The sequence below is a fragment of the Cydia strobilella genome, chromosome 10 (genome assembly GCF_947568885.1).
Source record: "Cydia strobilella chromosome 10, ilCydStro3.1, whole genome shotgun sequence".
NCBI classification, from domain to species: Eukaryota; Metazoa; Arthropoda; class Insecta; order Lepidoptera; family Tortricidae; genus Cydia; species Cydia strobilella.
In genome coordinates, this window is record NC_086050.1 from 5,607,133 (window position 1) to 5,631,544 (window position 24,412).

Below are 24,412 nucleotides of genomic sequence, written 5' to 3' on the forward strand. Positions count from 1 at the left end.
TAACTATAAACTAATGACCGTCGCGAAGGTTTGATGTAACCGACCCCCTGACACGTTCACTGCTGGAGGGCGTCTAAAGACCCCATGCAAATGATGCTAAGTATGGTTAATTACGAGACACTAATTGCCGCACCAAAGGTGTTAATTTGTTGTTGACTACTGAAAGAATAAATATTTTAAGCTCGTAACTATATTACCTTACCCACATGCTTATATGGAAACTTCTTGGCTAACCTACGTTAGCAGGTGGTTGAATATATAAGTACCTAAGATAAGTATTAAAACCACACAGGCGTGGACGAATAAAGCCTGGTTAGGTAGCCGCCGTACAAAGTTTACAGTCATACAATAAAAGCTTGTCCTTTCCCCGCATCTAACGCTTCCATTCAACCTTAGAACCATCAATTCGTTAAACTTGAATACAAACAATAAATACCAACAATCACCGTCCAAACAAACCTATTCTATTAGCAGGAAAAGATGTAATCGCGCGAACAAAGCTCAGGGCGTCCATATATCGGCCGTGTTACTTACGACTCTACTATGGTATTGTGCACGACGCGATATATTTAACGCTTGTAGTTCCCGCAAATCGTCCCAACACTCAGCCTTTGTGCCTCCTACCGACGCATTGTACCTACCCAGCGTCCCGAGGTGTTAATGTCGGCTCCCACAAATATGTAGCGACAAACAAAGCAAAACCACGAACAAGCCCCACCGCGATTTATTTACGCGTAACCGAACTCAAACAATTTTAATTAGAAACGAGGGATTTTAATGAATAGAGACATAAAGTGTGTTGCCAGATTCCAAGGGTTTCGACTGGCCATTTGTGCATGCCTTAATAATTGGCGACTAGATGACGATATTCTGGCAATGCCGGGCATTCGGTTGTCTCGTGGATACCTCAGATATTCAGTCGATTGTCCGGATGCGGCCTATCGGGTATTGTATTAAACAAGAATCCAGGAATATTCGCTCGCGACTTCATTTAAAAATCTCAATGCGCTATTCAGCATTCAATGCAGCAGGCTAATGGATATCGGTGGAAAACTAAATTATTTGACAGGTTTTGATTTTAATTAACAGACTTTGCAGCTACCTGATATAGCTTCTACCATGGTGCAGGTTGCAGGTTCTTCGTTATAAAACTTATAAAGCCCATTGTTACTACACTTACTACGAGTATGAACTGTACGAACTAGGTTCCCGCGAACAGATTTTAAATTAGGACACCTAATCGAGATTCAGTTTGTTTGATTTTATTCGTAAGAGTAAAATTCGGGGCATTCGGGCGAACTTGCGATAATCGCGCAGTCACTCACGTTGTATTAGGACAATCCCTGAAGGTTCATTGTGCTTGCGTTGTCCTTCAATGGGTAATAGTGGTAATACACATTAAAACTATCATAAATAATTTATTAAAAAACTAAAATAACCAAGTAGTGGTTATGTATCTAAAGGACATCTCTCTTGTTCTAAGTAGCCTGATTTTGTTGTTATAATAGCCGGGTGGAATTCCCGATTGTCCTTTCTTGGGTGAAAGTTAATGATAACGATATGAATATGGAATTATTGGTCAAAATATTTTTAATGCTCTTAATGCTAGTCAAATTCTAATAAGTATGTGTCTGAGTTTGAGTTCTGGTTCCATAAAATTGGATGCATTTGTTTCGACTTTTCGATCTTTTTAATAATCCAGTCTCCTGTTAAAGATAGGTACATCTCTATATAAGTTTAAATATATGTGTAAACTGCTAAAAATGTGAATTAGGTAAGTAGGTACATAAGATATTACTAATGGCATTTTAAGAGTTCCGTAGCCCAAATGGAAAAAACGAATAGCCTTATAGTTTCGCCACGTCCGTCCGTCCGTCTGTCCGTATGTCACAAAAAAAAATGAAAATACTTTTGAAAATAATCGCTTCGAAATTCCAAAACATGACTGTGTTGTCAAAATTTTAATCCTAATTAATTTGTTTTATTATAAAATCCGGATATGTGCTTTGTTATAACCCAAAGGAAACGCTCTAGCGTTAAACTCGGGTAAAAATGCCCGTTTCACCCTCAAGCTAGAGGCCCTTTGTATTCGTTAGTGCGCCAAAGTAGACCACGTATCTCAAGTTATAAATCTGACACTTTCGACCCTTGATTAAAAAAACCGGACAAGTGCGAGTCGGACTCGCCCACCGAGGCTTCCGTACTTTTTAGTATTTGTTGTTATAGCGGCAACAGAAATACAAAATTTAACTGTGTAGCTATCACGGTTGATGAGATACAGCCTGGTGACAGACAGACGGACAGAGGAGTCTTAGTAATAGGGTCCCGTTTTTACCCTTTGGGTACGGAACCCTAAAAATACTATATCTATAGACTTCTTTTGTTTCTTGTGTACCAGATAAATACTTTTTTAAGGTACTGCGGCCTCTCCTACTTCAAAGTTACAAGGCTGAAATCATATTCTCGAATCGGATACCTAATGTGAGTCTCCATATAAAGCACAGTATTGAATTGCTAAAATAACAGCATACCTAATTAATATGAATCGAAACAAAGAGTACCTACATAATTATATGTATAAGTACTCGCGATACTTATGACAGAATCAAAGTCCGAAGGTGTTTGACCCCACACCCCGCGAGGCCTAGCTTGTGCGTGAGGTGTCCATGAAACTGACTTTATAGTGGGATATGTCTTCTTTAACATGAATTGTTTTCGGTTACCGCGATAGTTACTCATGAAATAAAACTATGAAAACGGATTATATCGCGTATATTGAATTTATAATACATCCCGACGTTTCGAACTCTTTACAGCGTTCGTGGTCAACGGGTGACTGAGGAAAAATTACAAAATGCAAAAATACCCACATACTAAAATAATGAACAATCATAGACTACAAACTTTAAGGCTGGTTGTACATGCAAAATCGGTTCATAAGGCTAGTTATACACTATAATTATTTTTCAAGTAAAGATATATATATATACGCGATAAAAATAAACTATGCCGGCTCCAACCCTACACCACGGACCCGAGAAGATTTAATTCCCTCCTAAATTGTAGGAGGGTATCCCAATATGGGACCGGCAACAAACTCGGCGGGACACATCTTTTCAAAACATCAGAATGTCCAGCATCATCCAACACTACGGTCTCACAGTCTATGTCTCGCTTGCTCCTTTATCAGGTGGACTACAGGATCCCAAGCTGGTGGTAGAGAAAAGCCATCTTCCCTATTAAAGTTTGGATATTTCTTAATCTCAATGGCCTCGCGCAGCATTCTGGGTATGTAACGCTTCTCCTTGGCAAGAACCAGAGGCTTATCAAACTTGATTGAGTGATTGGCTTTATCCATGACATGCTCACAGCATGTACACTCCTGCAGTCTGCAGGCTGGACTGTGAGTGTGGCCTATCATATGTCGGGCAGACGAAACGGAGCATTTCCACTCGGGTGAAGGAACACATAGCTGATGTCAAGCACCGTCGACCTAGGTCTGCTGTCTGTGAGCATGTCATGGATAAAGCCAATCACTCAATCAAGTTTGATAAGCCTCTGGTTCTTGCCAAGGAGAAGCGTTACATACCCAGAATGCTGCGCGAGGCCATTGAGATTAAGAAATATCCAAACTTTAATAGGGAAGATGGCTTTTCTCTACCACCAGCTTGGGATCCTGTAGTCCACCTGATAAAGGAGCAAGCGAGACATAGACTGTGAGACCGTAGTGTTGGATGATGCTGGACATTCTGATGTTTTTGAAAAGATGTGTCCCGCCGAGTTTGTTGCCGGTCCCATATTGGGATACCCTCCTACAATTTAGGAGGGAATTAAATCTTCTCGGGTCCGTGGTGTAGGGTTGGAGCCGGCATAGTTTATTTTTATCGCGTATATATATATATATCTTTACTTGAAAAATAATTATAGTGTATAACTAGCCTTATGAACCGATTTTGCATGTACAACCAGCCTTAAAGTTTGTAGTCTATGATTGTTCATTATTTTAGTATGTGGGTATTTTTGCATTTTGTAATTTTTCCTCAGTCACCCGTTGACCACGAACGCTGTAAAGAGTTCGAAACGTCGGGATGTATTATAAATTCAATATACGCGATATAATCCGTTTTCATAGTTTTATTTCATGAATTGTTTGTTTAGCTACTTATACAAGTACCTAGATGGTACTATAGGGTAGACTGAGGCCAATCGGATCACAGGGTGAATCAGATAAGACAAAAAAAAACCGGTTGCTATTCAAAATATTGCTTATGACTGGCCTCGAAGGGTAGTTTGTTTAAACAATTAGTTTGACCTGAATGGCCTTAGAAAACGCCTTTTTCGTTACTTTTTTTATTATCTGAAGAAAACATATGGTATATCGTGGTGTTGCGTGATTATTACCCATGTACCATTCACAAGGAGAGTCCAGACCTCGTCGATGAATATATATATATATATATGTACCCGCCATCTGCACTGTCGTCTGTCACACGTTAATTCACTCTCACATTAAGGAAGGCATCTCGATGCTAACCTAATAACCCACTGATCCGAGGTGTCCGTTGAGCGAGTTGAGCATGAAGTACAACAGTGACAATGTGGAAGGACGACCTCGTAAGAGTTGCTAAGAGGGAGAGATATTTAGTAAGCTAGGGTGCTTAAGACCGGACTTTCAGGTCCCTAGCGAACAATTTTATCGAACGAACCTAGGTATGTTCACAGAGCCTACCGCGAACCAGGTCGTTCGTTTGTCTATCTAATGGCCTCTCTACTGCTCGCATACCTATAGGTAGTTAGATTTTTGATGATCGCGGTAGCAGCAGTGGACACGAGCGCTTGATATATAGAGGTACTTAACGAGAGAGGTTTCTTATCCCCTATACGCTAAGAATCCTTCGGTTGCACCCGCCCCATGCCCGGTAGCAGAAATACCGCTTGTAAATATAAATGCGTAGCTGAAAAGGATTCTGAGTAAGGTTTATATATGGCAGCATGTTACTACTGTACAAATATTATTGACGTGTGATTGACAGTATTGAATACGACAAAAGGCAGTCAAGTAATAAAAATGTACCGTGTCCTGTATGAAGTTTGAAATATGGACACTCATACGTAGAATAGCGTTGCGTCAACGCTCCATCCCCGGCAAGCCGCATTTGGCAAGGAATGCGCTGCCACCAGCTCATTTTATTTGCTTAGAAAGCTACTGTTACTTTCCGAACGATATATCGTATGTTAGTTGCAGTGATGTCATAGCTTAGGTACTATGCTTTTGGGATTCCTTGGTTTTATACGGGTATCATTCTATTTGTCAGCGGAGTCGGAAGTTTTTTGCTTGTTGTATTTGTTCGACTAACAGAGCATAAAAAGGCGAGCCCTTTGTTTTGTAGGTACCTCGTCTTGAAAAAAATGTAGACACAACCCCTGCAAGTTTTACGGCTGGCACGGCCCATACCAAATTGAGCGATTCCGAAAAAATACGTTGAAAATTATCGCTTAAAAATACTTACATAACTTACTTAACTGACGAGAATAAACATTAAATTAATTACTTTGCACTCTAGCCATATAATGGATAAAATTTAAGTTTTGTCACTGATTTCAAAGAATAAAGAGCACATTTCCGAGGGGGTTTGGTGAAGTAGTTATTTGTTTAACATGCGGGTAAAACCAGTAAAGTTAATGTTTGGCCCTTGTGCTTTAAACTAATCATCAAACTTTCTTCACTCAGGATTTACAGTAATAAGGCCGGATCTACACTTGTAAGTTTTACTCACGTAAGTAACTTACGCGAGTAACTTATGGTGAATTTGCAAATGTAAACACCCTCGTAAGTCGCTTATCAATTTTTTTTCCTAGTTACGGTAGTTGTAAAAATTATAAGTGTAAACTGCCTTGAGGTTGCTCACAGAAGCATTTCTCGACTTATCAAATTGGATCGATAAGTAAAGTTACTTACGTAGGTCTTTGCTGAAAAATAGTTTAAGCAAATATGAGTCTGGGTGCTATCTGAGGTGGAAAAGCTAATTATTTCTTTTAATCATATATTTGTGATTTTTAGCTTATATGATTTTTATTGTATGTATGTTACTGTCAGTTTTTATTAAATAATAATAATATGATATTTCATTTAGACTACAAAAATTAAGACTATAAAAAACGGATCAAACAAACTTAGTTCATAAATCATTAAGACGAATCAAGTGAACGACCGCCCCGAAACTGTCTTTCCATACAACCAGTCCCCATTTTACTCTCTGGAAATATTTTGATTTAATTCGATGTATTTGTTTGTACTTTCGTTTGATTATTTCGAATTTTTAATTATTAGTTAGGAGCATTCAAAATTTTGTATGGAATTTGTTTGAAACATTAATAAAACTCCGAAGGAAATTGTGAGAAAACTGCAAACTTAAGAGGATGCTATATAGCCCATAGCTAAAACTAGAACTTCGAAGTGTAATCAGGAAGGAGTCCCTCAGCTGGTGTAACTGCCTTTCAAAATGTTGTACTCTTTTTGAAATTAATGGTGCTATCTTGTACCTACAAGCAAAATCTCCAGATCTGTCGGATTTCATTGACCAAATTACAAAATTGGTTTCGGCAGGTAATCCATTCTTAACTCAAAAAAATATTTGAAAATGCACCTTGTTCCCCTCTGTTTTCCATCCAACCTCTTACCCAACACTCTTTGTTTGCTACTTTGACTTTATAAAATAATATTATGCAGCTTCTAATTTGACTTTAGACATGAGATGGCATTTTAAATTCTGATTTCGGTAAGTATGGTGTAGCGTAAGTAAATCTCACAAAACTTTTGCAAGTGTCACTTACTGTAATTTTATTTTTAGGTGTAAAGTCGTAAGTCACTTACATAAATTTTACGGAAGAAACTTACAAGCCTAAATCCGTCCTAACGTGATCTATGTTTGCGACTGCCGGCATTTGCAAACTAAGATAAGGAATCCAAAATGCATCCTAATTGGTTATCTTTATGGGGACGCAAAGCTTAGCCTAAACAACAAAAACTAATAAACTGTCCTTACTACCTATTGTTTGTCTTAGTACCTGTATTTACCCTTTTCATTATTAACATAAAGAATCCGAATTGCATCTCTATGAGAGGCGGAGTTTAAGGTCGCTCGTAAGGATCGAGGTAAAATCTTTCTGAAGTGGTTCACCGGGAATGTCCTCAATTGTACATTACAGATTAATTTGCTAAGCTACCTACTTAGGCTGAGTACCATAAAACAACCAAACCGTAGTCAGCGGTGTCAGCATGATTGCATTTTTATCACCGTACTCCCAGTCTCCCATCTTAAAGGCCGGCAACGCATTTACAACCCCTCTGTTGTTGCGGGTGTCCATGGGCGGTAATCGCTTACCATCAGGTGATCCGTCTGCTCGTTTGCCTCCTATTTCATAAAAAAAACCTGTCACTATGCCTGTCACTTTCGCACTTACATACTTGTTAGAACGTGACAGGCATGGTGACAGGCGATAAAAATGCTACCGTGCTGAGCCCGCAGTACCACAATTTTATTATGGTCCACAAGTTCAATACGTAATTAATTAAGGACCCATATATCCCCCCTATACCCCTACCCCTAGGAACCTTTCGTGATTCTCACTTGATGGTCTCATCGGAAGATCAGTGATGGAAGTCGCCAGCGGCATGCTGAGATGGGGCCATTTCGTGACACTTTATTTTCACTATGTTCTTTTGACACCAATGACACCGTTATGGATGGTAGAACGCCAAGATTACCTTCTTTCAGTAAGCTCAGGGTTTATGGCGCAAGCGCTCAGATGCCGTTTGAGCACGTCCTTGTAGCGCACGTGCTGACCACCGTGCTTCCGCTTTCCCACTGCCAACTCAGAGTAGAGAACAGCTTTATGCAAGCGGTGGTCATCCATACCCACATAAATAGCATGCAAATACCTACTTTTTGGGTTTAGGTAAGTAAGCTTTTTCAAGCATTGTTATAAATATCTTGGCATCGAAATACGACATTCGAATAATAGTAGTAGTAGTAGTAAACACTTTATTGCACACAACAAGTACATAACACAGAGAGGATACAGTAAATGAAACACACACACACACATACATGAGGATACAGTAAATGATAGTCACACCTGAACCTGAACAATGATGTTCGATTTAATTTTGGACCATAGTTAAAAGCTTTTCGACTATAGTTCTGTGGTTTTACGACTTTTACGGTGCCGGTCATCGCCGCACACAACACAACCATGTCGTCCGGGAAAGTCAGGCTGTATAGCAATTGAAAGCTTCAATCGAAATTAAACTATTGTGATACATATTTCAAAATATTTAGATCAGTACGGTTACACTCCGCCGCGATACAACGGCCGCGGACAGTCGTCAGCTCGTGCCTGAAGGAAGGATTCCCGACGAATCCGAAACATGTCGCCAATAGCGATTAAAAATAATATTGATCTAAATAAATTGAAAGCTTGTTTTGAGTTACATGAAGGTAATTAACATTAAGCTTAGCTTACGAAATTATGTTATAATATCTGTTATTGACTCTGGAGTGGATTGTTCACGGCTTCCATCTCATCACTCAAAATCTTTAAATGGAAATCAGGCGTGACTATATACATTTAATTTCCTCTAAATAAAACAAGGGAACACACGTTTCTTAACAACTAAAACGCAACTAAAATAATCTCTACCTTTTTAAGTCTTTTAAGAGTTGAATGCACCGTGACTAAGCCCAATAAAATAAACTTAAAAAGGAAAAACAACCGCCTTCTGGACGTAGGCGGCCGCTGTTACGCGGAGGAAATTCACAGATTTTTGTTAATAACTCAGTAAAATTTATTTGAAACTAATTTCAATTCGATTTTGGCAATAATGAGTAGAATAAACAGTTCCGCGCGTAGGCGATGGTTTAGAGTGGTTTAGATAAGTTTTGTGATTGATTGCATGATTATGAATTTGTTTTACTTATTCACAACGGCGGGACAATCGCGTAAAATAAGTTTTAAATTTACCTCCGACGTTTCGAGGACGGCGTTGTCTTCGTGGTCTCGGAGAAGACTGGCTAAAGTTAACATCAGCATCTAGGCGCGCGAGTTTTTCGAACTACCCGCATTTGGTTTAATGAATTGAGCGTTGTGAATAATAATGAGTAAAAATCGTGAAAGTAGTGTTGTTTTACTTATTACCTGAATTTACCTAATTCGATCCGCTTTTCTATCAATCAAAAGTTTATGTTAGTCCGTTTTATTAACAAACATTAATATTATATATTATTAACCGCGCCAAGAGATTACGAGTATGCATATGTAGGTAAGTTGTGTGCAATATAATCGTAGTCAATGACATAATGAAAATTAGGGGAAAACTATAACTTTAGATCAATTATTCAATTATATTGGATCTTTTTTAGGGTTCCGTACCCAAAGGGTAAAAACGGGACCCTATTACTAAGACTCCTCTGTCCGTCTGTCTGTCTGTTACCAGGCTGTATCTCATGATCCGTGATAGACAGTTGAAATTTTCACAGATTGTAGTGTTTTACCTTGCATGCTTGGATTACTTCTCTGTAACTCCTCCCTTCTTTGGTTTCTAGCGTAAGAATCCAATTGATCGAACCTTTTAAAATTGCATTCCCTGGCTCCAATTAAATTACTATTTTCTTGATCTGCGCCTGAAAATCACAGGATAACGTTACGGAGATGCTTAAAGCTCTCGCGAACTTTCCTGTCGCGTGCGAAGTCTGAAACCTCTGCCCCGCTTGCTGTTTCATAATTCCTGAAACTTACCTTGCTGTTTTTCTAATCATTTCATGTTTTTATAATAATTTCAAAGCTAATCGACCTAAAATTCACTATAAATTTTCCTTGACATATTTGTTTCTTTGTTTCGACATAATCCGTCAAACTATTAAATTACTCTAAATTCCTTAGCATGAAGTTTAGGTCGTATAGTTTTCAATTAGTTTGTTCTAAATTTTACCTAAAAATTGTTACTGGTGAACAAATATTTTCAAATATTTTCAAAATTAATAACGAAGTAAAGAAGAATTCTAGAAAATGTTATTGCTAGCTATATAAGCGGCCCAGCGGACATCTGAATTCAGTTTGCTTCTAGTTCCCAACAAAGGAACATCAGTTGTAAGGGTCCGTGCGGGGCCAAGCCAGGCCCCGCACCATCAAGAAACCCTCGATCGTGCTCCTTAAAAGGTTACCTGTGTTCCTGGCGAAGTCTGGCGCTCTCTGCACGCACCCAAGTCCGGTGGTGCTTTGCGGTTGCTCTAGCGGAGCGCCTCGTCTCCTAGGCGCGCGCTATCGGCGCGCCTCGCCTCAACAGGCGCGTGCTGTCACCGCGCCTCGCCCGCTATCGGCGCGCCTCGCCTCAACAGGCGCGTGTTGTCACCGCGCCTCGCCTCTTCGAAGAGCGTGCTTATCAGCTCGCCTTACCCAGCGCGCCTTACCGTGCGCGCGCTACCAGCGCGCCTTACTGTGCGCGTGCTATCTGCGCGCCTTACCTTTGCGCGTGCTATCTGCGTGCCTTACCCTTGCGCGTGCTATCTGCGCGCCTTACTGTGCGCGTGCTACCAGCGCGCCTCACCTTGCGCGTGCTATCAGCGCGCCTATCCGTGTGCGTGCTCCTGCCTTGCGCGTGCTATTAGCGCGACTATAAACTTTATTTTATTCTTTTTGTAACCATCTGTTAGCGTGTCATATTTAGACAATAGCCGTTAAATAAAGAACCTACCCCTGTTATATCTATCTTTTCCTTTCTACCTCCTCACTCCCAGCTCCGTTACTCACTCCTCCAATATACGTGGAGGAGGGAGTAACGTGACAGTTTTGGCGCCCAACTTTTAAATTTACCGGCTTTCTTAATCCTCTAAATTCTAAATTATAGACAGAATCCGTGTCTTTAAATCTTAAATAACTTTTCGGCCTCTTTCTGTTTAATATTTTTTATTTTATTTCTTTAGTCAAATATGGCACGCACCATTAAATACGCTAATCTAAACAAAGCAGAGCTAGAATATGAGGTTCGCATTAGGTTAGAGGAACCTAGGGAAAACTTGGTTGCCTTGAAAAAGCAAGCAGAGGTTTTGGGTCAATCGCAACCCGCATCGGAGGTACTTAATTCCATTATTCCTCCACAGGAAGATTTATTACAGATTGAGACTTGCCTTACCTTCATACAAGCAAAAATTGAGCAGCTTCAAGCGAAACCTTCGCTATATGCAACTAAAAGGTTGGAATCATTTATCAATCACTTACATTATAGATTTAATCGTATTGATCTAGATCATGACTCTCCTTTTGCAGATAATCTTAATACTCTCTCTGAAAGATTCAAGGTTTTGGAGAACAGTTATGAAGGCTTACTATTTGAATCAGCGGAATCTACCCCTCAGTTTTCCCAACACGCTCCCGCGCCCGAGACCTCTGAGACATCATTAGCTACTTCTAACTCCCAACAATTAAAATCTCCTCTCGGCCAACAGACCTTCCAAATTGTTTCTCCTTCGAACGTAATCTCTGAGCTGAGGAAACTTGCTTATAATGGTGACTCTTGCCCAAAATCTTTTCTTCAAAAGGTACAAGAATTCAGCACCTCTCGCAACCTTAAAAAGGAACGTCTTGCTGAGTTAGTGTTTGAAATCTTCACTGATAAAGCCCTTCATTGGATACGCTTTCAAAAAATCCGTAAACCAGATCTTTCCTGGGACGATATTTCTAACTTATTAGTTAGAGATTTCGGAAATACGGACTACGATCACAAACTTTTGACTGCTATTCACGCTAGAACGCAAGGTGAAAGTGAAGCGATCGTTATCTACGTCTCCATTATGCACGGCATGTTCTCTCGCCTTAATAAGCAATTGCTGGAATCTGAACAACTGGCAATCCTCCTGAGAAACATACGTCCTTCTTACTCAGTTTTTGTTGCACTCAACAAAATAAATTCTATTGATGAACTCCTAGCGGCATGCCAAAATTATGAACATATTTTGGACAGAGACCGCAACTTCACAGAACCCAAACCAGCTGTAGACCAACTGGCTTCGGAGTTCAACTATATGCCTACTCCATCAACTTCCAAATTCTCTTCTAATTATAATTCTAAATCTGCATTCAATTCGGAGGTTAGACCTGGCAGATATAATTTCTCAAAGCAAGTAAATAGCATTAATAATAAATTTACTGCTAACCTTTTCTGCGTCCGATGCCGTAGCAATGGACATTCCCTTAGCACCTGTAACCAACCTCACTATCCTATTTGCTTCAAATGTGGTCTGAAAGGTCACAAGTCCCCTGATTGCCCTAAATGCAATCCTTCAAATAGTTCTTCTCCAAAAAACTAACTCAGCGCGACTTAGATAAAGCTCATTACTTTAATGCAAATGATTGGAAAGATTGGCTGTCTTATCTTCGTAACTTTTTCACTGTCTATAAAATTTCTTCAGTTCTCTATGAGGAAGAACAAGATAGTGACAGACCATTTTTAACATTCACTATAGATAACATTCCCTTCTCTGGCTTACTGGATAGCGGCAGTTCATTAACCATTCTGGGCAATAACTCCCATTTCGGCCTTTTGAAAATGGGTTATCCTTTATCTAAGTCGTGTCCAACTACAGTTTCTACAGCCAAAAAGAAGAATAAACTACATTCAATTGGCCATATAGACTTGCTCATGACTTTTAACAATAAAACACACGCAATAAGAGCTCACGTATTCCCGGAAATACACCCTTCTATAATTCTTGGAGTTGATTTCTGGAAAGCTTTTGACTTGATTCCTGATTTACTAAAACCTAATTTTCTTGATGACTTAAAGTGTAACACGATTACACTAGAACAAGAAAAAATCTTTACTTTCGAAGCCTTAAAGTCTGAACAGAAAAACATCGCTAAAGATATAATTACTCGTTTTCGGCAGATTTCTTTTGAAGAAAAGGGCGAACTTGGAAGAACTCACCTGGTTTGCCACAAGATTGACACCGGTGATTCCCCTCCAATTAAACAACGCTGCTATCGACTCTCTCCTGAGAAGCAAAAGGCGCTGATCAACGAAGTGGACAAGATGCTCGCTTGGAAGGTAATCGAACCCTGCGAGAGCCCTTGGTCATCACCGGTTATTATAACCCCTAAAAAGAATGGTGAGTGGCGTTTCTGTGTAGATAGTAGGAAATTGAACGCCATCACTCGTCGTGACGCCTACAGCCTTCCTTTCATGAACGAGATCTTGGATCACCTGCGGGAAGCTAAATACCTGTCTAGCATCGACATCGCTAAAGCATTCTGGGAAGTTCCATTACATCCTCCAGACAAGGACAAAACTTCATTCTACGTTCCCGGCAGAGGAATGTACCGATTTGTGGTCATGCCTTTTGGTCTCACCAACGCTCCTGCAACGCAGCAAAGGCTTATGGACACACTCTTTACCCCAGAATTCGAACATAAGGTATTTTGCTATTTGGACGACATCGTTATCGTATCCAAAACTTTTGACGAACATATCTCCCTTTTACTAAAAGTTCTCGAAAAACTAACTTACGCTGGCCTAACAATTAACTTCGAAAAAAGTCAATTCTTTAAAAAGGAACTCAAATACTTGGGATTCATCGTCGACGAACAAGGCTTAAGGGCTGATCCTGATAAGGTTCGTGCTATATTAGACTATCCTACACCAACCACGAAGAAAGAAATCAGAAGATTCCACGGCACCTGCAGTTGGTTTAGAAGGTTCATACCTAACTTCAGCACTATAGCAGCACCACTGAACAAGCTAGCAGCTACGGGTAAGAACGCTCCTAAATTCCTTTGGACTTCTGAAGCTAACACAGCCTTCCTGAAACTCAAAGAAATCTTGGCTACAACTCCCGTCCTTGCCTGCCCTAACTTTGAAGAACCCTTCGCCGTCCATTGTGATGCCTCAAATTACGGAATCGGCGCGATTCTGACTCAAAAACATGAAGATAAAGAAGCTGTCATCGCATATATGAGCAAGACCCTGAACAAGCACGAGCAAAACTACTCAACCACTGAACGCGAGACTTTAGCTGTAATTACTGCTTTGGAGCACTGGAGATGCTACGTCGACAACGGTAGACAGTTCACGGTATACACCGATCATGCAGCCCTCAAATGGTTCTCAAATTTATCTAATCCTTCAGGAAGACTTGCCAGATGGACTCTCAGACTTTCAACTTTCAACTTCATTCTAAAGCACAAACGAGGTAAGGATAATGTCGTCCCAGACTTACTATCACGCTTCAATAACAAAGACTCGGATCTTCACTATACAGCACCTATAGTCCAAGAAAATCAGCATAGAAACAACGACGAAGAACTTTATAACAGACTTGTTACAGATTGTCAAAACAATCCCGACAGCTATCCAAACTACAACTTCAAAGACAACAAGTTATTCCGTCAGAGGTGCAATCAAGACTCCTTATCGAATGATTTCATTTGGAAAGAAGTTCCACCTCCTGCAGAAAGAAAGTCGCTGATTGAAAAATTTCATGGACTTCCGTCGGCACCTCACTTGGGAACCTTCAAGACTTACAAGAAACTTTCACAACACTATTACTGGACAGGCATGTTTAAAGATGTGGCTAGACTCATATCTACATGTGAAACATGCCTATCCTACAAACACTCCAATCATTCACCCTATGGTCCTATGGGCAAACCAAAAATTTGTTCACGACCCTTCCAATGTATATCCCTTGACCTTCTAGGCCCTTTACCTATGACTAGAAAAAGAAATCAATACATACTAGTCATAAACTGTTATTTTACTAAATACAGTATAATTTTTCCTTTAAAGCGTGCCCGAGCTCCAGACATAATCTACTACCTAGAGAATTTCGTGTTTCTAGTTTTTGGAGTCCCACAAACGTTAATCATGGACAACGGACCTCAATTCCGTTCACGTGAGTTCCACAACTTAATTAATAAATATAAAATACCCTTCGCTAACTTTAATCCCCTTTACTGTCCACAGGTTAACCCGACAGAAAGATATAATAGAACCATAATAACTGCTCTAGCATCCTTGGTTGGTGATGATCATAGATCATGGGATACTCACCTCCCAACAATTCAGTCTGCTATGAATAACTCGACTAACCTAGTAACTGGCTACACGCCTTCATTTTTGGTTTTCGGACGCGAAACTATTCCTTGTGGTTCTATTTATTCACACTGTCAAAATCTTGACGAAATAGTGTTCCTTCCTAGAGATATTTATGCCAATAACCTGGCGCTCTTATCCCCAATTTTCGATAAAGTTCAAGTCGCCCTATTTAAGGCACACTCTAAAAACAGCACTAGATACGACCTTAGAAAATCCTTTAAGGAATTTGAGGTTGGCGATATAATTTGGAGGAAAAATTACGTCCTCAGCAATGCCGGCAACTATTTTAGTGCCAAACTGGCCCCTAAATATATCAAATGCAGAGTTATCCAAAAACTCTCACCTCTTGTCTATATACTTGAAGATCCTAATGGGTCCAGAAATAAATGGCACATTAAGGACTTCAAAACTTAATTTTTATTAATACCTATTTAAATTAATATTCATCACTTCATCTTAGGTTTATTTTTTTATTTTTTTTTTATCTTATATTTCCAGGCATCTAATATGCTTCAGCTTGCGACTAGACTTCAATGTCTCGCATGGCATCTTCTTCCGGAGCGGTTCTCCAATCTAAAATATAAAAAAAAAATATATATATATTAAGCTACTTGTTCATTCTATTTATGCCCAATACTCGTGGTAGGTCTACCCCTACCACAACTTAAGTAGATACTAACTCTATTTTTCTTACTCTCGTCGGCTCTAAACCGACTAGATTGTATATATTTTTCATCATTTTTTCCAGTGGAGCGGCCGACTACTCCCAAAAAAAAAACAAGCCACAGGTCATTGAGAGTTTTTCCTTAGGAGTGTGAGTCATCGAACGTGAACCACAACCCCTTACTCATGTCTGAGATGGATAATCGCGTGATTTTTGAAAGAGAGGTATGAACGGACAGGAAATTCCCTACTTCATTTTGTTTAACTCTATTCTAGCACTTCATCTCATACCCTGCACTAATTCTTCTTTAATAATTAATTCTATGTTTTCTTTAGCACTTCACCTCACTTTGCACTACTTTTACGTATATTAGACAATAATAATAAAAATTTAAAAAAAAACTTTCCCGTTGAAGTTAACGTAAAAGTTTTTTTTTCCGTGGTTTTTGGGGTAATGTAGTGTTTTACCTTGCATGCTTGGATTACTTCTCTGTAACTCCTCCCTTCTTTGGTTTCTAGCGTAAGAATCCAATTGATCGAACCTTTTAAAATTGCATTCCCTGGCTCCAATTAAATTACTATTTTCTTGATCTGCGCCTGAAAATCACAGGATAACGTTACGGAGATGCTTAAAGCTCTCGCGAACTTTCCTGTCGCGTGCGAAGTCTGAAACCTCTGCCCCGCTTGCTGTTTCATAATTCCTGAAACTTACCTTGCTGTTTTTCTAATCATTTCATGTTTTTATAATAATTTCAAAGCTAATCGACCTAAAATTCACTATAAATTTTCCTTGACATATTTGTTTCTTTGTTTCGACATAATCCGTCAAACTATTAAATTACTCTAAATTCCTTAGCATGAAGTTTAGGTCGTATAGTTTTCAATTAGTTTGTTCTAAATTTTACCTAAAAATTGTTACTGGTGAACAAATATTTTCAAATATTTTCAAAATTAATAACGAAGTAAAGAAGAATTCTAGAAAATGTTATTGCTAGCTATATAAGCGGCCCAGCGGACATCTGAATTCAGTTTGCTTCTAGTTCCCAACAAAGGAACATCAGTTGTAAGGGTCCGTGCGGGGCCAAGCCAGGCCCCGCACCATCAAGAAACCCTCGATCGTGCTCCTTAAAAGGTTACCTGTGTTCCTGGCGAAGTCTGGCGCTCTCTGCACGCACCCAAGTCCGGTGGTGCTTTGCGGTTGCTCTAGCGGAGCGCCTCGTCTCCTAGGCGCGCGCTATCGGCGCGCCTCGCCTCAACAGGCGCGTGCTGTCACCGCGCCTCGCCCGCTATCGGCGCGCCTCGCCTCAACAGGCGCGTGTTGTCACCGCGCCTCGCCTCTTCGAAGAGCGTGCTTATCAGCTCGCCTTACCCAGCGCGCCTTACCGTGCGCGCGCTACCAGCGCGCCTTACTGTGCGCGTGCTATCTGCGCGCCTTACCTTTGCGCGTGCTATCTGCGTGCCTTACCCTTGCGCGTGCTATCTGCGCGCCTTACTGTGCGCGTGCTACCTGCCTTGCGCGTGCTATTAGCGCGACTATAAACTTTATTTTATTCTTTTTGTAACCATCTGTTAGCGTGTCATATTTAGACAATAGCCGTTAAATAAAGAACCTACCCCTGTTATATCTATCTTTTCCTTTCTACCTCCTCACTCCCAGCTCCGTTACTCACTCCTCCAATATACGTGGAGGAGGGAGTAACGTGACAAGATGTATTTCCTTAATTAATTTTAAGTTTTGTTGTACTTATTAATAACACTATATGGATTAAAATGATTCGAAATAAATAATTGAATTGAATTTCTGTTGCCGCTATAACAGATACTAGAAAGTACGGAACCCTCGGTGGGCGAGTCCGACTCGCACTTGTCCGGTGTTTTATAATTCTTCTGCATTACTTGACATTATTTCAAATTTAACTGACCTTTACTTAAAGAATATTGGAAGTAAAAAATAATACATAATCATGAACACCCGCTTTTTTACTAACTCGCGGAAATTCTTTTAAAAACATAAAATCCAACGAAAAAAATACAATTGTGTAATTTAGTATCTTGCCTACTATTTCCAATCAAAGCTTGTCAGGTTTTATTTGTTTGCTTAAGGCTCTAAATAGTCTAAATGATAGTGCCGCCCATGACAAACCAAGAAGTCGCACAAAAATCAACAACAAATTCCGAATGATGGACGAAGATCGTCTTATAAGCAGAAAAGTTTATTTTTTTCTGGATGACATGGGTTTAGATGTTTTTTTTTTTTAATTTATTGTTATATGAAGAAAACATACATTAATTTCGTTACAAAAATTTTACAGTTTGTTGGCGGTGCGCTCTTATCATTGTTTTATCTTACCTAATACGTACTTATTGATTACTGTGCTAAAATTACAACATTAACAGTTAGTTTTATGTATAACAGATGCAATGCGCATGCATCCCTGGAGTGCATAGTATGCACTGCATACTAGTATGTACCTAAATCTAAAACAAGCTCCCACAGAAGTGGCCAGAAATTCAAACAGTAACTAGTAAAGTTAACACTTCACCTAGCTTTAATTACACTAAACACAAGTAACAATATTGTAATATGTAAAGCTTTGATTGGAAATAATAGGCAAGATAGGTATTTAATTACAATTATAGTACACAATAGTATTTCTTTCATAGGGTTCTACATTTTTATAAAAATTTCCGCGAGTTAGTAGAAAAGCCGGTTTTCATGATATTTTTTTAGGATTCCGTTTAACAGGACGGTTTAAGAAACGGGACCCTATTAATAAGACTTCGCTATCCGTCCGTCCGTCTGTCACCACTTCACCAGACTGTATTTCATGAACCGTGATAGCTAGACAGTTGAAATTTTCACAGATGATGGTATTTCTGTTGCCGCTATAACAACAAATACTAAAAACAGAATAAAATAAATATCTAAGTGGGGCTCTCATAAAACAAACGTGATTTTTTTGCCGTTATTGCGTAATGGTACGGAACCCTTCGTGCGCGAGCCCGACTCGCACTTAGCCGGTTTTTTTTTACTTGAAAAAACAATGTCAAGTAATAAAGAAGAATTATAAAAGACTGGCCAAGTGCGAGTCGGACTCGCCCATCGAGGGTTCCGTACTTTTTAGTATTTGTTGTTATAGAGGCAACAGAAATACATCATCTGTGAAAATTTCAACTGTCTAGCTATCACGGTTCATGAGATACAGCCTGGTGATAGACAGACGGCAGACAGACAGCGGAGTCTTAGTAATAGGGTCCCGTTTTTACCCTTTGGGTACGGAACCCTAAAAAAGATCCAATATAGGTAGGTTGCTGGTAATTGATCTAAAGTTACAGTTTTCACCTAATTTTCATTTTCTTATTGACTGCTATTACATATATTGTACACAATTGTAGATACTTAATTGAAGCTCGAAACCCGATTAGAAGCGTGAAATTTGTTTGAAAATGAATATAAGTTGGTAAGTGAATGCATTTTAGATTTATACTATACTTAATCTTCTTCCGGGAGAAGACTGAAAAAAAAGTTAATAAAAGGAAATCGTTCAACTTGGTAGCTAATTATTGCACAGATAAAGTTGGCAATAAGCCAAAACATTCGCTGAACTATTTACGGTTGTATCTACGTTTCGAGAATAGATGATGCATATCATTGAGTTTTATGGTCGACAAAATAACAATTTGTCATCTTTTACAAGTTTCACAACGTAACATACGCATGAAACTGTTATGAAAGTTTTATTAGTTCTGAAAGTAGAAACTTTCCGCGCAACGCATTGCGCATGCTCCAACTCCAAACTTTTTTAAAAGTAAACCTCTGAACAAGGTTTACCGGCCAGTTACCGGCTAGTAAAATAATATAAAGGCTGTTTGGCTAGCGTCAAACGTATGGCATATTAAACTGACGTGACAAAGTTTTCAATTGATTATTAGATGCGAAAATCGCCAGGTGCGAGTAGGAGGGATTTCAGTGGCCCCCATTTGACCGTCGATTGCCATATTTGGCACGGCTCGCGTCTAAATATGGCCGGGCCGGCCCACCGCCCCGCGCGCGTCGCTCCACTTCCGATTCTATTATTTCTATTTACGAAATAAACTCAAAATAAAAGCTCTATTTTAATACGGGATTTCGGGCACTGAAACTCGCGGCGTCCCGGAGCACGCTTTTCCTACAGTTGTGTCAGATTACGGCCGTAGTGCGCCGTCTCGCTCGCGAAGAGTATCGACTCCTGCGTGTGAGCGGGACGGCTAGCGGTGGAGGCGCGCGGGACGCGAACGTCGCGAAGTCAGTCACGGTCCGAGCGGCCGACCCGTCAGTCCCGCCCTCGGTTCATTCGCGTTTTCGGTCAGTCTCCGTTCGGCATTTCGAACGGTGAGGTGTGTGAAGCGCGTGCGCGCACCGTTTACTGTGGCGTACTGTGAGGTTATGATGGACGCGCCCGGCGGAGCGCGGGAGCCCCGCTTCGGGTCGCCGTATGGGATGGGTCTCCTGGGAGACGTGGGGGACATGTACGGCGCGGGCCGGGCGCCGGGCTCGCTCGGCGGCGGCTCGCTGCGGCCGGGGCTGCAGCCCTGCCCGGGCCCGCGCGGCGTGAAGCGGCCCTCGGACCAGTGCTACGACGAGCGGCCGTCCCAGAGCCTAGGGCTTGACCACTGCCCCATGCCGGATATAGCAGACGATGGCTATGCATCTCTTCAGCCGAAGAAGTCACCCCCGTCTAATGGCAAGAAGACCAAAGGCCGAGTAAAGATCAAGATGGAGTACATAGACAACAAACTACGGCGGTACACCACGTTCTCCAAGCGAAAGACGGGCATAATGAAGAAGGTGGGTCGCTGAGACCACTTTTGGCAATATTCCATAACAACTGTTTCATGCTGACCAGTGTTAAAAGTGCAGTAATTTCAGGCCTCCAGTTTTAAAGTACATTTAGCTCATTATTAATAAAATTATAATCTTGATATGAGGTACAAATACCAAGTAATAAAAAAAAACTATTAACTTCAGTGCAAGCCGAAGCTAATATTTATTTAAAATTTTATAAGTGTAGAACTTGTTTTAAACGCTGTGAATAAGTCTATTTTAATTTACATATTTATTACATTTATTGTATGTACTCAAATTAAAATATTAAATATTTTAAGTATTCAAAGACAAGTGCACATATGTATACATTACATCAGAAAACATGATTGAAAATCCTTTTATTGGCATGAATAACTCTAATGTTACATATAAATACTGTAATATGTTCAATACCTAAGTAATAAGCATGTAATGCTGTTACAATCTGGTTTGTAAAATATTTTCTACTTAATTCTTGTCACTGAGCAGTTAGCAAATTGAAATTATGTTAAAAATAATTATAGAACTAGTGTCTTGGGTGTGTACTAGAGGCCTGAAGTTACAAGATGTAGTAGACATCTGTTGAAACTAAAAGAAAAGGTAAGTAATTTTAGTTTTTAATGAGAAATCAACCTTTTCATTATTTTGGTTGTGAAGTTTAGAGGTTATGTTGCTACAACGGTGATCTCATGGAATATTGCCGAAAATGTGTCTAAATGATTTTTTTATGCTACGTATATATTATTTCACAATAGCCGATATCTATAAGGTCCGTTTTCTACATATTTACGGTTATTTTGTGCTTATTTGTGGCGAATGTTTTGACAGGTGACAGCTAAGACTATTGCATTTTATGAGTAATAACAAAGATATTTTGATCTTTCTTTGGCTAAGAAGACCAATTTACGTATTAGTATACTTAGAAGTGAATTGTAGTGAGTGAATTTCTTGTAATTTGTAATAATACATATTCATTTACATTTTATTTATGACAATCAGCTGTGACAGCGCAATTTGTCGTGACGTTGTCACTAGATGGCGCTACTTGTTACGATTGGTAAAGTTAGTGAAGTGATGTACCTTACCTTATGTTTCGATTATACGTGGTTTAAAATATTAAGCATGGGGCACAGCTAAATCGATGTTAATTTTATAGTTCGAAAATAATTACAGCATATAGTGTCGATTGTGCATACAACAAAGTTTGTGTGAACGGATTTAAACATTGAAAACTAGAGGTTTCAAAACATAAAATTAATATGTTGAAACCTGAAATATTAAACGGGATAAATTGTAGGATGGGTAAATTACGATTATACTTCATTGACAACAGGCTGACGCAGAGTTTATTGGCAATATATTATAATTGTTCCTATTAATAACACAGCATCAGCATAATTATTTTCCGTAAAAATTACTAGCATTTTGGTGGTGGTGGTTCACCTTAGAGGAAGCCTTTAACCTGCAGAGGGGTTCTTGCAGAATAATTTACAGAAAAAAATCTCCATTTTTATACATAATTGTTATAATGTAAAAAAAATACCAACAATTAAATAGCTCTTTTAACACTTTTTTTTTACCCTTGATAAGTCTAGGCATTTTATCTTTATTTATTAACTCGGATTTTTGACAGATGTCATATCGGTTCGATTTATGGTAAATTTAGATACTACTTTAGGACGTGCTTAATACGATCAAATTTAATACAATTTCCCGCGTCATACGCCATTTTACAGTAGACCATGCAACTTTTCTTGTTCCCTTAAGTTTTATCATGGTTAGGTTAGATTAATACGCATTCCCGCTATAGACGTGTTTTTGATGTGGTTTTTAGAATCCTCTTATAAGCTGGTTACTGTATTTGTTACGCCAATAATTGTTAATTACGGTAATTATAGGCACTTAGTTTAATACTTTACTGTATTTTAATAAGTTGACCTCATATAAGCGCAATAAACATTTATTAGTTTTATTCCGTATAAATTATAGACCGATATGTAGATACATTACTGCGGAATGACTAGATGGCTTTATATTTATCAATAGAATTAAACATTCTTCATTAAATAAATACATTAAATTCTATTAATGCTGTTGGGAGCTTTATCCTATTTTGCATCTGATTTAAAGTCTTAAGTAAGTCCGCGTCCCCACCCCACCAACAATATGTACCCTTAGCAAAACATTAGATTAGCACCTCTGTATACAATACTGTAGAACAATATATTATGTATTTATTTTCATACATAAATAGGTACTTACTATTGTTTACCGCCTTAATCAACAAATACAAATTTAAAGGTTAGGTAAAAAATAATCAAGTTTTATTTTTCGGTTTTTATTCATCACAATTCATTAGTTACCTATGTATTCTTTCTATTTTAATAATAATTTCTATTTGAATATAAATTCATTGACGAGAACGCATATTTATAAACAAATACGTAATTGGTCACATTTACTTCACGGATCGCATACAATCATATCATTCAGATCGCACACAAAACCTTGGCACGTGTCCTGTTACTTCTGAAATGGTTACTTTTTCCAACTTTCTGATTGATATGTAAAGTATTGAAATAAAATAAGCGTGTAAAATTTCACGCGGGTGATACTCAGCAGTTGAACATACCTATTGAACAAGTCAATGCAATTAGGCACCGATCAAAATCGTAAGCGCAGAAAAGTAAACGAAATCCGTCCTTTATTACGTGAAATATCGAAACTGTAATTACCATACTTAAGCAGTAAGCATGTAGAACAACTTTTACTCTACGAATGACGTTTGGAAATTCGCTTAAAATTGCTCTCGAAAACTCAACTTGTCAACAACTTTTGTTTATTGATAAAACGGGTTTGGTTGCGTGAAATTTGTTACAGTTAACTTTTGACCGATTTGCACGAGCTTTTTTCAAGCTTTCTACCTTCTTATCTTGCAAGCTGTATCTGTGAGGTTTATTATTATGCAAGATGTTTTTTTAGTAGCTTTAGATTTAATTCCACTTAAGTCTCTGGAGGCAATTTTATTTTAGGCAACTTAAGCCAAAGCTTTTGAGTCCTCCTAAACTTTTGATTACCCATCTGTCTGCGGCAATATCGCGGTACAAGAGATTAAAACTTTGTTTTCCAATATATATTCAATTTGTTGTTAATTCCTTGTAAAAGTAGCTTTTATGTTTTCAATTTCAATACTTTATTGATAAAATAAAATTTTACATGTTAGGTTACAATGCTTAATGCTAAGGCTTATAATATTATTAGATTTAAGTACATAATTTGATTGCATTTTAGTTATTTCTCTGTTTATTCTTTATTAAAATAAGATTATGTGACAAAGTACAGGATGGTCCAAAAATACGTTGACAAATCTTTTTCTTATTATTTTATTAAGTACTTACGTAACTAGTAAAAAATAAGTAAAAACTTATAATCACAGTTTTTCATATTAAAATAGCCTCCTTTCGCTTTGATACACAAACGCAAACGTTTGTTAAAATTTTCAACGATATGCCGCAGCTCCTCCGAGGATATTTTTTTTACATTCTTTGGTAAGTGTTGCTTTTAGAGCGCTTACACTTTTGTGTTTAGTAGCACAAGCCCTTGTCTCTAAGATTGACCACAAACTATAATCCATTGGATTTAGATCAGGCGAGTAGGGTGGCCACTCTTTTGAACTTATGAATCCGCGAAAATTATCTTTGCACCACTGCTGCACACAAACCACCCCAAATACCACCCTATAACCATACTACCCC

At 38.9% G+C, this 24,412-nt stretch overlaps 2 protein-coding genes across 4 annotated transcripts in view; both read left to right on the forward strand.

The window, feature by feature from the left end:
* Positions 1-24,412, forward strand: part of LOC134744681 (transmembrane emp24 domain-containing protein eca) — a 351,400-nt gene that overhangs the window by 321,649 nt on the left and 5,339 nt on the right. The gene's annotated exons all lie outside the window — the stretch shown is intronic.
* LOC134744624 (serum response factor homolog) overlaps positions 20,091-24,412 on the forward strand; it is a 278,373-nt gene continuing 274,051 nt past the window's right edge. For all 3 annotated transcript variants that reach the window (XM_063678502.1, XM_063678504.1, XM_063678503.1), the window contains exon 1: positions 20,091-20,639. In XM_063678502.1, coding sequence (XP_063534572.1) covers positions 20,238-20,639 — 402 coding nt within the window. In that variant the 5' untranslated portion in view covers positions 20,091-20,237. The remainder of the gene's footprint in view (positions 20,640-24,412) is intronic.